Genomic DNA, 12907 nt, shown 5'->3' with positions numbered 1-12907 from the left:
GTTTCCCAAGTTTAAAATCCCCGCGTCTTGGTAAGTGGAAACAATGAGTGAGGTAATTAATGTGCTAGCAGAGTAGTCCATGGGTCTCGAATCCCTTCTTTGAGTGAAGTAAGGTAGGTATAAAACAAAAAAAAAAAAAAAAGAGAAAAAAAAAATCCTTATTACTGTGAGAAGAATTGGCGGAGTAACTGGAGGAGTAAGTACTGTCTAGCCTGATCTGGGAGCCCATCTTCCAAAAATGATAACTATTCAAAAGAGTTGTGAATCATGAATGGACTCTAGCCATCCTGTTTATTAGGGTGGATAGACCATCACATTATGGATATAGATAGAATGGTGACTAGATAATTATGTGATATCAGGGATAAGCCTTATTATGGCTAAGTCTTATGCGAAGATGATTCATTGATAGTACTCATCCAATATTCTCCACGCCTATATATAGAGAGAATAAGTAACCCTCTAATCATCTTATTAAGCATTCTTAAATTATTGTCTCTCATTTATTGCTAACTTAGATATCGAAAGTGTCTTAGACACATCGTATTACCAACGTAACAATTTGCTGATAAACGGTCACATCCAGTAGTGGATACATCCTTTACACCACTCATCAAGAAACATGGCATTATTCGCATGCAATACATGAAGTACTTAAAGAATATATATTATTATATGCATTAACCTTCAACGTACGTAACTTTTAATAAGTTTGTATATATGGAATTTGACTCATCATCGATCGATCACAATTAGTGATCTTTTCTTGGACTGATAATTTAGTGCGTAGTATATTACCATTAGAAACACGCTTTCGGCGACTAATTGACAACACATTTATTTTTAACAGAATCAAGAATCGAATCCCCATCCTCATGTGTATTAATTTAAGACCACACCTTGGTTTGAAAAGAAAAAAAAAAAAAACACGCTTTCGAATAACCTGAAATTAATGCCTGCATATAAAAATATATATATATATATTTATATTATCAATAATATTTTAATTTTATAATAATTTTTATTCAAAATTTTCTCTCACATTTTCCAAAACTTAAAAAAATATTCAACTTAAATTATTTTATTACTATTTACAAATTATCTTACTAATATCCATAAAATTTGCATCTCATCTTACTCTCCAAACCTACCCTTAATCTTTTGAGAATTGAAAGCATGCATGCATTATTCTCGATTAGTTGAGGTTAGTTGAGATGAGTTAAGTTTTTTATAAATAGTAGTGAGTTGAGATGATGAATTTTGTGGGGCCCACCTAAGATGAGTTTAAATATGTTTAAATGTTGAGGTTAGCTAAGATGAGTTGAGTTTTTTATGAATAGTAGTGAGTTGAGATGACAAATTTTGTAGGACCCACCTAAGATGAGTTTAAATATGTTTAGATGTTAAAATGAGTTTATATTTGTTTATGAGAAATTGAAAAAAGTTATGAATCTCACGTATAAATAAGTGTTGAGTTGAAAAAGGTTGTGGATCCTATGTATAAGAATGTTTTGAATTGAGATGAGTTTAGTGATTTGAGAATTATGTGTTTAGATATTAGACTTATCTTAAAATTAGAATGAATTGAGTTAATCTCAATACACTCTAATAATCAAATGAGACCAAATCACCCACTGCCTCTTAGCAGGCCCTCAAATACACTTTTGGGCCTATGAGCCTAATTAAAATTCCTAGACAATCTCAATAAACTAATAACTTGTGGGCTTGTCTAATATTGCCAAGTAAACTAAATTTAGGCCGAATAACATTATCCATTTTTAATTCTTAATAATATTCACCCTTATCTATAATTATGACGATAATGTGACGTTGGTTTAAAACTTTGTAATTAATGCACTTGGTACGTTAAGGACGGCCGACGTCAATATGTTTTCCTCATTTCCTTTTAGAGCATTGGCATTAGTTTCATCAAAAGCTAAGCCAAATGTATAAAGTGATAAATATGTATAAATCATAACTACATTGAATTCATCAAATGAGAAATTGGAAATTTTGAGTTATAGTAAATCTATAGTTTCTTTCAAATTTGAAGGGTTACTATATACTCATCAACCAATTATTTTACTACATTTTAATTCCCAACTGTTGTACTTTATTTTTTCTCTCATTTTTTTCCCCTGCAACCTTAGTTTCATTTCAGTTTTGGATTTATGGTCAGCCCCAAGTATAAAACTAAATTATTAATGTACCTATAGTTAGTTTAATTGCTAAAAATGAAAAAAAAAATATATATTATTATTAAAAAAATAATATTATATTATTATTTTGATGAATTCAATAACTAATCCAATATGGGATTATGGATAGGAAGGTTTTAGATTTATGAAAAACTTGTACTTTTCGTCAAATTTTAAAGATAACTTTAATGAAGCCAATGTGAATGCTCTAAGAGCCATTTCCTATTGAATTCACCAACAATTCTACATTATCTCCCATTATTACGATTATATGGAAACTTTTTAATTATTTTGTAACTAATAAGGTTGGTGTTTTAATTATTTTGTAATTAATGCACTTGACCTCAATCTTTATCCCAGATAGCTATTTCCTTAAAAGTCATTTCCTAATAAATACAGCAATAACTCTACATTAATTATACACTTTATATATACAAGTCTTCTAAACCAAACTATTGCATATCTATCATCAGACATGGCTTCAATGGTGGACGTCCTGTTAGTCTTATTCGTATGGTTTCTCCTGCTTAACCATAATGAGGTTGATGCAAATTGGGGATTATCGAGAGAGGAAGAGTTGAGATTCAAGGAACAGCTTACAAGTCTTAGTACGTCTGCAATTAAAACCATCCACGTGAGATTTCTAAAAAACTTTTCTTTTTCCTTTCCAAGTCAAGGGTGTTATCTCACCAGTAGTTCCATTTCTTCATTTAACATTGGCTGACTTTGTGGTGTAAATTGTTCTGAATTCATATTGATATATAGGAAGATGGCGACATATACGACTGTATTGATTTCTACAAACAGCCTGGTTTTCATCACCCTTTTTGGAAGAATACTACATTTCAGGTTTGGATTATGTTTACCCCAACTCTTGCTATGGATCTTGTTCTGACTTGTTAAAACCATAATCCAGATGAAACGTAAATTATTTATGGAAGGACTGCGAAGTAAAACGGATTTACCATTGAATATTGGGCTAAAAGATGAAGGTTGCCCTTATGGAACAGTTCCAATTAGGAGAATAGATAAAGTTGAAGTAAATTCAGATATAGAGGAAGAACCCGGCCATCATGTAAGTAATAATTTTCTATTTGTTGGTTTATCTTGGCGCTAGCAGTACTTCAAACGAGATAATGGTTTTGTTATCACCTACAGTATGCAATGCTTCAAACAAAACCAGATCGGAATAGGAAGATTGATGGAATCGAATCATACTTTGGTACATTCAACCCCAAAGGTATTGAGGGCTCCCAATATAGCTCATTTCGCATGACACTTTCAAATGGTGATGATAGCTTGAAAACGGGATTGACGGTAAGTCTTCTGATTTTAAATTGCCTGTTGTTAGCTGTTAATCTTTTTCAACCTCACAGCAAATTTTAAGATCCCAGGTGAATTTATTTTAGGTGAATCCATTATTATTCAAAGATAACAAGACTCGATTGTTTACTCATATCGTGGTGAGTATTAGTAAGCTATATTCAATGTTTAATTCTTTTCTCTTCGTAACAGAGTAAAATATTTCATTTTCATTTAGCTTATTCCATGACTTTAAACTCTATTAGTTGAATGGAAGAACACAATGTTTCAATCAACAATGTCCGGGATACATACAACTCAGTTCTGAAATACCTCTAGGTTGGCCCGTTGGAAGAATTTCAGTTGTAGGAGGACTTCACTATGCTCTAAAATTGAGGATTAGCAAGGTAAATGCCATTAATATACACACCATGTCCACCAGCTTACTGACATAATCCAGAGAAGAAAATAAATAACTTAAGTATATATATGTTCATATATTTGCATAGAATACTGACATTTGCTATATATTGCACTTGTTACTATCGCAAGGATTATATGAGCACAGGAACGAATTCAAGAGAATCTGTGTGGCTATTACAAATGGATGATGATATGCTTAAGGTCGGTCTGTGGCCAACAAAAGTATTTGGAAGATTACATGACTTGGGTAACCAAGCCGATTGGGGGGGAGAAGTTTATAGTCCTTTGGACCAACCAAGTCCACCTATGGGTACTGGCATTCGTCCCTATGGGGACGTAAAATATGCAGCACATAGCCGTCTTATTGGAATTTCCTATGAGAATTCACAATCCAAATTTGTGAATCCAAGTGATGCAGTGTTATATGAATCAGATCCAAAATCGTATAGTGTTTTTGATTCTGGATATCGTACTGGATATTGGGGACGTTTGATTTTATATGATGGTCCTGGAGGAATAAAAAGTGATTAAGGTTGTAAGTTGACTCGTTTCTTTGCTAATAAAATTTCTCAATTATTTAAGTTCTTTTTTATTTTTTAGTAAGAAAGCTTGGCTAGTTGCTCAAGGCTATGAAAAAGAGAATCGTCCACATATTATGCCATAAAGTACATGCAGCTTTTGATATTTAATAAATTAAGTTTATTTATATGTGACAACATGATGGCCTATTTGTTTCCTTTCTTTTTCTTTTAGTTGCAATTTGTAAGGTGACTCTTTCTTTTTCTTGATCCCAAATCCTTGTGCAACTTTATATGTGAGAGTCGCTAAGAAGTTTATAAAAACAACTCTTTGATTTATAGAAAGATTGAGATGTGCCAATGCTAACAATATAATATGGAGTCATGTTATTCAAGATAGTGTAACTGTTAAATATACCTCAGGAAAATGAAACTATTTCTCACAGCTTGAAATTGATAACATCCTATAACATTCCTGCATCCCTAGAATAGAGGGGGATTTCTGATTTAGTTTTGATTAAGGTGAATATAAAGTGCTAACTTTTGTTCTGACAACGTATGTTTAGTCGGGCTTTCAAGTGGCGCTAGCAAATATATGTATATATGTTGACCATAGTGAGTTGTATTCCATAATATATATAATATATATATACACACACATGAGGTCAGCCTTCCTTTTTTTTTTTTTTTTTTTCAATTTTTATGGAAGAATAAGGGTCACATGTCCAAGAGTGACCGTTCTCCAAATTTTATTAATAAACCCTCACTTATGGGGGAGGAAAACTGTGTTACATGTCAAACTTGGAAATTATTAGCAAAAACATTAACCCACCACCAATAACCAATAAACAAATCAACATACAAAAATAACACAAAGAAAAATTACTATTTACAGAACTCGTAAATAAGGCAAGGACCATTTATCGATTCGTAGCAAATCCCGAAGTTTTGCAAGGAGAAGACTGTCAACACCGAGATTAAGATAAGAATTACGAGCCCCGTTCCTTTGCAAAGAAATCTGCAACCATATTCTGTTCTCTATAAATATGACAAAATGACCATCAACCTCTCTAATAAGATCAAACACCTCATCCTAAAGATTCCAAAGATACCAATGAGAACACTCCTCTCGTTGAAACCAAGAAACCACTATTAAAGAATAAGTTTCTACAAGTAACCCTGAAATACCCAAATTCTTACATAGCTGAAGACCATCCCTTAAAGCCCAAAATTCTGCAGTAATATTCGTTTGCACATTATAGAGATAAGCAAATCTAGTTAAAAGTTTACCTTTATCATCTCGGATCCAGGCAAAAGATCTCACTTTCGGCATCCTAATAGGAATAATGGGGCAACTAATGCTTCTCAACAAATCAAGGTCATATTTGGAACAAGTAGACAACTTCATATTTTGAAAGAAGAAATTCTGCATTTGATACACAATCCCAAAAATAATTTGCTTCCATGAATCCACACAACCTTCCATACGAGCTTTACAACGTGAAATCCACAATGCCCAAATAATCAATATTAGCAAAATACCGTGCAAAATACTCAACTAAGAAGATTGTTTTGCCCCAGCCCACCAAAGAGAGATTTGAAAAGAGATACTATGTTCCCTACTGTACGACACTTGAAGTCTTTTGGAAAAAAAATTTCCAAACTTTCTCCGCATGCCCCCCATTACCAAAAATATGATCATAAGACTCCACATCAATATTTTCCCTACAACAATGGCACTTAGATGCAAGGTGGATGCCAAGCTTTTGAAATCCCGAATCCAAAGGAAGAGCACGATTCCAAAACCTCCAAGCCACAAAAGAAACTTTTCCCGGCAAGCCTTTCCACCAAGTCCATTTGAGTACAACGTTACCGAATGAACTCTCACCAAACTCCATGCTCCTTTAGTAGAGAACTTGCCATTGGCATTATGAGTCCAAATGAAAATATCCTGGCATTGCCAAATTCTAACATTAGAATTAACAATCTACTCATACAAATCATCACCCACAAGATCCGTAAGAAGTGAAATATTCCAACCCAAACGTGAAAGCAAGTCACGCACCTGAAGCAATGGAGATCCAATAACCAGCATATGCTGAGCTAACACATCCACTGGAAGCCACGGCTCAAACCAAAAACTTATCTCCCCTTTACAAATTTTCCACACCCAATGTTTAAGCACTAGAGGCACTCGAGATAAAATACTCTTCCAAAATCTTGAAACCTTGGGTGATAGAGCAGTTTGAAAAAGATTAACCTTTCTCAAATATCGACTTTAAAAGAAAGAAGCCCAAAGACCCAAAGAGACTCACTATTAATAATTTTCTAAGCAAATTTCATGAGCAAAAAATCATTTACTTCATCCAAATACCACACTCCCAAACCTTCTTCTTTCACTGGACAACAAACCTGTCTCCATGAAATCCAAGCTCTTTTCTTCCTTTCATCAATTGAACCCTATAAAAATTCATACATATTATGCTGGATCTCTCACAACACACCCAAGGGAACATTTAGCACAAACAACACGTGTATAGGAATACTATTCACATCATGCTTCAATAAAATTAACCGTCACCCCACTGAAGGGAGGCTACATTTCCAACCCGAAAATTTCTTTTTTATCTTATTTATCATTGGCTTTAACATTTAAGCAGTAACTCTGTATACAACAACACACCTAGATACGAACAAGGGAATTTCCCTTCACTGAAACCCGTGACCTACAATAGCTCTAGCTTCTCAGCACTAATTTTTTGCCCTGATATTGATTCATACAATCGCAAAGTCTTTAACAACCTTCTCATAGATCTTCAATCCCCTTTTGAAAAAATTAGCAAATCATCAGCATACTAAAGATGAGTAATACTCGAGCAAGCTGAAGATAAATAAAAGAACTTTATGTTGCCAAAATGAAATTGGGAGTCCAATAGCCTTGACAAAATATCCTCTGAAAGAATAAACAAATATGGCAAAAGTGGATCTCCTAGCAGTATCCCATGAGAAGCCTCGAAAAAACCATTTAACATTACTGAAAAGGAAGGTGAGGAGATACAATGAAGAACCAGATCACACCAATAATTCAAGAAACCAAACCTATTCAGCACCCGAAGTAAAAAACTCCAACTAACTCGATCATATGCTTTCTCCATATCAATTTTACAAACAACATTACCCCCTTGAACGCTAGAATTAATCCCAGACACCATCGCTTGCACAAGAGATATGTTTCAAAAATGCTACGATTACTTGAAAAAGCTGGTTGCACAGGCGAAATCAACTTCCATAGGATTGGAGTCATTATTTTCACCATAATCTTAGTAAAGATCTTGTAAACCACACAACATATATTAATTGGTCGAAACTTAGAAAAGCTATCAAGATTTTCAACCTTTGGGATAAGAGCCAAATTTGTAGCACCATAGAAAGTTGGTAAATGATCACCTCTAAAAAATTCAACCGTCGCCTGCCAAACATCCATCCGCACAATATCGCAGGCAACGTGGAAAAATGCAGCCATAAACCCATCCGAACCCGGACAACTATCCTCAGGGATAGAATAAGGTGCCTCTTTCACCTCCAATAAAGAAGGAGGTTGACATAGAGCCTCATTCTCCCCCTCTAATACAAAATTGACGAGGCCTAGACAAAGAATTTTGTTCCGCCGACTTTGTCAACATAGGACTATGATCCGAAGAAGTGTGAGGTAAATAAAACAATTTTGCGTGCTGGAATCTATGCAAAAAATTCGTATTCACAAGAATACAATCCAACCTAGCCCAAATACGATGTTGACCTTGCCGACCATCATGCCATGAAAATTTAGTGCCCTCAAAGGGGAGTTCCAATAAACCACAATCATCAATAAAACTATTAAAGTCTTGCTTAGGACCATTTACTCAAGGTAAACCACCAATTTTTTCACTATTATTACGAATAATGTTGAAATCACCTGTCAGGAACCATGGTCTTCCCTCACTCTCCAGACTTCCTATGTCCTCCCACAAATCTCGCCACTGTTTACAGAAACAACTAGCATAAACAAAAGTAACGAGCACTTTATCCATCCCATCGAGAAGCACCCGGCAACCATTTGATCCGTAACCATACGAGGGCTAAACTGGAACCCATCCTCCCAGAACAACCAGATTTTACCACACTCCTTCACATTTGAACAAAAATTAGAGAGATTTAGACGACAAGCACATTGCTGAATATTTTTTACATCAGAAAAAGGTTCCAAAATTGAAACGATCCTTGGATTAAACTTCTTCACCAAAAGGGCTAAATGATTCTGGGAAGTGCGAACATCCCTAATATTCCATGTAAGAATATTAAACATTAACACGCTTTTTTTTTTTTTATCGCATGGTGACACCCCGCATCACCCCCAAATTTATTTTCTCTAATTTAAGCAAATCCGGAATAGGCTCTCCCAAATCTGAGTCTGACTCATAATCTCTACAAAACTTCTCTCCATTATCCTTCGGCAGCTCAGAATCAGACGCTATACAGTTTGCATTTGCCTGCATCACACTCTCCATTTCCTCAATAACACGCTGGGCAACACACCCCAATTCATATTCTAGAACCTCATCAACCAGCTTTAAGGAGCTATGAGGAGACCTTAAATTACCAACTAACAATATTTAAGCGTCCCGTGGTGAACCACCCTCTTCAGAAATTGCCCCTTGAATTTTATCCTCCAACTCAAGAATAAAACTAAACTGATCATTCCCCTGCCTTTCCTGAATCTGATTAGTCCTGTCCGGAAACACAGTTAACATTTCAGCATCACTAAAAACAATACCCTCTGTCGATCCATACAAGACTTCACCCGATTTTACGCTAATCTTCTGCCTATCCTGAATCCTCTACAAATCTCCCCTCTACAAAACTCCCTACTCCTCACAAAATCCTCTTAATTTTGATCCACTCGATCTGCTCAATGCCAGATTTGTTTGGCCTCCTTGCGTTTCACGGCTTCATCCCCTTCTTGCACAGGTTTCTTACCAGCCTTACAGTTGGAAACCAAATGACCTTGAACATGACATTTATGGCAAAAAGCAGGCAAGGTTTCAAAGACTACCTCCTGAAACCGACTCCCCACCTTTCCAAGAATCCCAATCTAGAAACCCTTTCTCACCGGTTGAGAGATGTCCATTTGAACAGAACAACGGGCCCTTCAGGGCGAGAAATACAAGCAGTGGCATTATCCATTTTCAAGAATTGCCCAAACCCACCCATGAGAATCTTCAAGGTAGAAGTATGGTAAAAGTTAAGGGGGCAAACCTGGAAGGAATAGCCACACCGGAGCCATCACAGGTTCTCTGTCTTCCACAAAATCCGGCGACCAGTGAAAGATGCAATAAGGCACACCTTCAATATCAAAAAATTCCCTAGCAATGGCAGAATAGAAATCTTCTTCATTGGTCATTCGGACCATCACGTTCATTGGTTCATCCCACCCACGACCGGTTGAATGTTCAAGCCCCAACGTTGTTCGATAAATCTCCTAATATGATCCAGCGACAGTCTTGCGAAGCAATTTCAAGACTACCGTGTAACGGAAAGGAGAAACCGAACACTCGATTTCATCCTTAGAGAAGGTAAAATACATATCCCCCTCAAACTGTAAGGTTCTTGATACCAAGAACAGAACCTCACTTCCCTAAATGCAAACAACTAGAACAAGATTCAATGATCAATTGCAAGATTCCATTCTTGAATCTTGACAGAGAACTTTCGAGGAGCTCTCAACCTCCAATTCACTAACTTTAGAACTCAAACTCTCGATGCATTACACGGAGATGGCTACTGCTTTTATAGTTGCAGAAGCATGAAACTGAATTCTAAGAATTAAAACTCACCGTATAGCTAATGGACTAAAACGCAGGAAGTAAAACATAAAACGAACCCATACACTTACAAAGCTACTTACAGCATTCCTCACTAAAGCTAAATGCACCGTTTTATTAAAAGAATTACTTAGCCTAGACTGCACGTCGTATTCCTCCATCTTCTCACATCTTCAAGGTTGTTAAGGCCGTTATTCTCTTCTGCAATCTGATACGCTCCTGCATCTGTCACACAACTTCTCCACAGACCACTCATCACCTTCCTCCTCTCAAGGCCTGCCCCCAAGCACCCGTAACAATCCCTTCCTCTTCAAGGCCTTGCCCCCAAGGCACCCGTACAGTTCATAAAACTGTGCCTATTAAATGAGGATACAAAGACTTCAATTTATACAATAATTCCCATGTGTTATCTTCCATGCCAGCTCCTACCCATTTCACCAAGACTTCAGTGGCAGCAAAATTTCTGACCTTCTTCATTCTTTTGTCCAGAATTTGTTCAGGCTCAGGTTGAATACATCCCTCACTATCAACTGGTGGAAGAGTAGATAAGGGAGAAATCTGATCTCCTATTTTTTTCTTGAGGCATGAGACATGGAAAACAGGATGGATTCTTGATGATGATGGCAAACTCAACTTATAAGCAACTGTGCCAATCTTATGAAGTACTTGAAAGGGACCATAATACCTCGGAGCAAGCTTCATATTATGTCTCATGGAAATTGATTTCTATCTATAGGGTTGCAACTTAAGATAAACCCAATCTCCTTCTTGAAAAATTCTTTCAGACCTTTTGTGATCTGCATAAATCTTCATTCTATCCTGGACCTTTTTTAAATTTTCTTTCAACAAGCTTAGAATCTGCTCTCTGTTCTTCAAATGATGATCTACAGCAACATTGGCCGTGGTGCCAGCCACATAAGTCAACAGTCTTGGAGGGGGTCTGCCATACAAAGCATGAAATGGTGACAGCCCAGTTGAAGAATGCACAGTAGTATTATAGCACCATTCTGCCATAGGTAACCATGAAGACCAACTCTTGGGTTTGGAGCTACAATAAGCTCTCAAATAAGCCTCAACAGCTTTATTCAAAGCCTCTGCTTGACCATCAGACTGTGGATGGTAAGCTGAGCTCATTGCCAAAGTTGTTCCTTGCAACCTAAAGAGTTCTTTCCAAAATGAACTTGTAAAAACCACATCACGATCAGACACTATGGTCTTAGGCAGTCCATGAAGCTTAAACACTCCAGAAAAGAAAACATCTGCCACTTTAGAAGCTGTATATGGATGAGCTAATGGAAAAAAATGGCCAAACTTAGTTAATCGATCAACCACAGTGAAAATAACTGTCATGTTACTGGAAGAAGGTAATCCCTCAATGAAATCCATAGCAATGTCAAGCCAAGGATCTTGAGGAATGGGCAAGGGCTGAAGTAACCCAGCTGGAAGCACAGTCTCTGTCTTATTAACTTGGCAAACCTGACACTCCTTTACTAACTGCTTAACATCCCTTCTCATTTTAGGCCAAAAAAATTCTGACCTTTCTTTTTGTAATGTTTTATGGTAACCCAAGTGGCCTGCTTCAGGACTGTGGTGAATAAACTGTAATATCTTTCTCTGAAAAGAAGATCCAGGCACAATTACAATCTTCCCTTTTCTGAGCAATAATCCCTGCTGTAAGGTAAATTCCTTAGGAACCTGTGTACCATGTTGCAAAGCTTTTATCATGTCAGAAATTTCCACAGAGTGAACATAACTTTCTTTCAATTCTGTCAACCAAACTGGAGTGGGAAAAGAAATCAAGGCTAGAGTTGCTGAATCTTCCTCCATTTTCCTAGAAAGTGCATTAGCCACCTTGTTATCTCTCCCTTTCTTATATTCCACTCGAAAGTCATAACCCATGAGCTTTGTAATCCATTTCTGTTGAGCTTCAGTAGCTATCTTCTGTTCAAGCAAATACTTTAAAGCTTGCTGATCAGTTTTGATCTTAAAAGTTTGCCCAAGCAAATAAGGCCTCCACTTCCCCACTGCACATACAATTGCCAAGAATTCCTTCTCATATGTGGAAAGTAATAGTGCCTTCCCTTTTAAAACTTTACTAAAGAAAGCTATAGGCTGATTATTCTGCATTAGCACAGCACCTAATCCCACTCCTGATGCATCACACTCTATAGTAAATTCCTTGTTAAAATCTGGCAGCTTTAACACTGGTGGACTAGATACAGCTTCCTTCAACATTTTAAAGGCTTCCTCAGCTTCCAAAGACCACTGAAAAGCATTCTTCTTCAACAAATCTGTTAATGGTGCAGCTATTGAGCCATAATTTCTTACGAATTTTCTGTAGTAGCCAGTTAGGCCCAAAAAACCCCTTAAAGCCTTCACTGTTTTAGGAGTAGGCCATTCCACCATTGCTGAAATCTTTGTAGGGTCTGCTTTGACTCCATCTCCCGAGATGATATGGCCTAAGTAGTCTACTTCAACAGCCCCAAATCTACATTTAGACTTCTTGGCAAATAAGGTATTCTGTTGCAAAACAGATAGAACTGTTTGTAAATGCACCAAATGCTCCTTTAAATCTTGACTATATATCAAGATATCATCAAAAAAG

General features: G+C 36.5%; 1 protein-coding gene across 1 annotated transcript; it reads left to right on the top strand.

The window, feature by feature from the left end:
- The first annotated feature begins 2663 nt into the window (after window positions 1-2663).
- Window positions 2664-4504, top strand: LOC122282571. The gene is made up of 7 exons (XM_043094506.1): window positions 2664-2832; window positions 2964-3047; window positions 3115-3273; window positions 3357-3515; window positions 3608-3661; window positions 3767-3907; window positions 4053-4504. Exons 1-7 carry the CDS (start codon window positions 2674-2676, stop codon window positions 4452-4454), a joined length of 1158 nt encoding a protein of 385 aa, XP_042950440.1. The 5' UTR covers window positions 2664-2673; the 3' UTR covers window positions 4455-4504.
- Window positions 4505-12907: the final 8403 nt, after the last annotated feature.

The sequence above is a fragment of the Carya illinoinensis genome, chromosome 11 (genome assembly GCF_018687715.1).
Source record: "Carya illinoinensis cultivar Pawnee chromosome 11, C.illinoinensisPawnee_v1, whole genome shotgun sequence".
In the NCBI taxonomy this organism is placed as follows: domain Eukaryota; kingdom Viridiplantae; phylum Streptophyta; class Magnoliopsida; order Fagales; family Juglandaceae; genus Carya; species Carya illinoinensis.
Note: the sequence above shows the minus strand (reverse complement) of the source record. Positions and strands in the feature narration are given on the sequence as shown.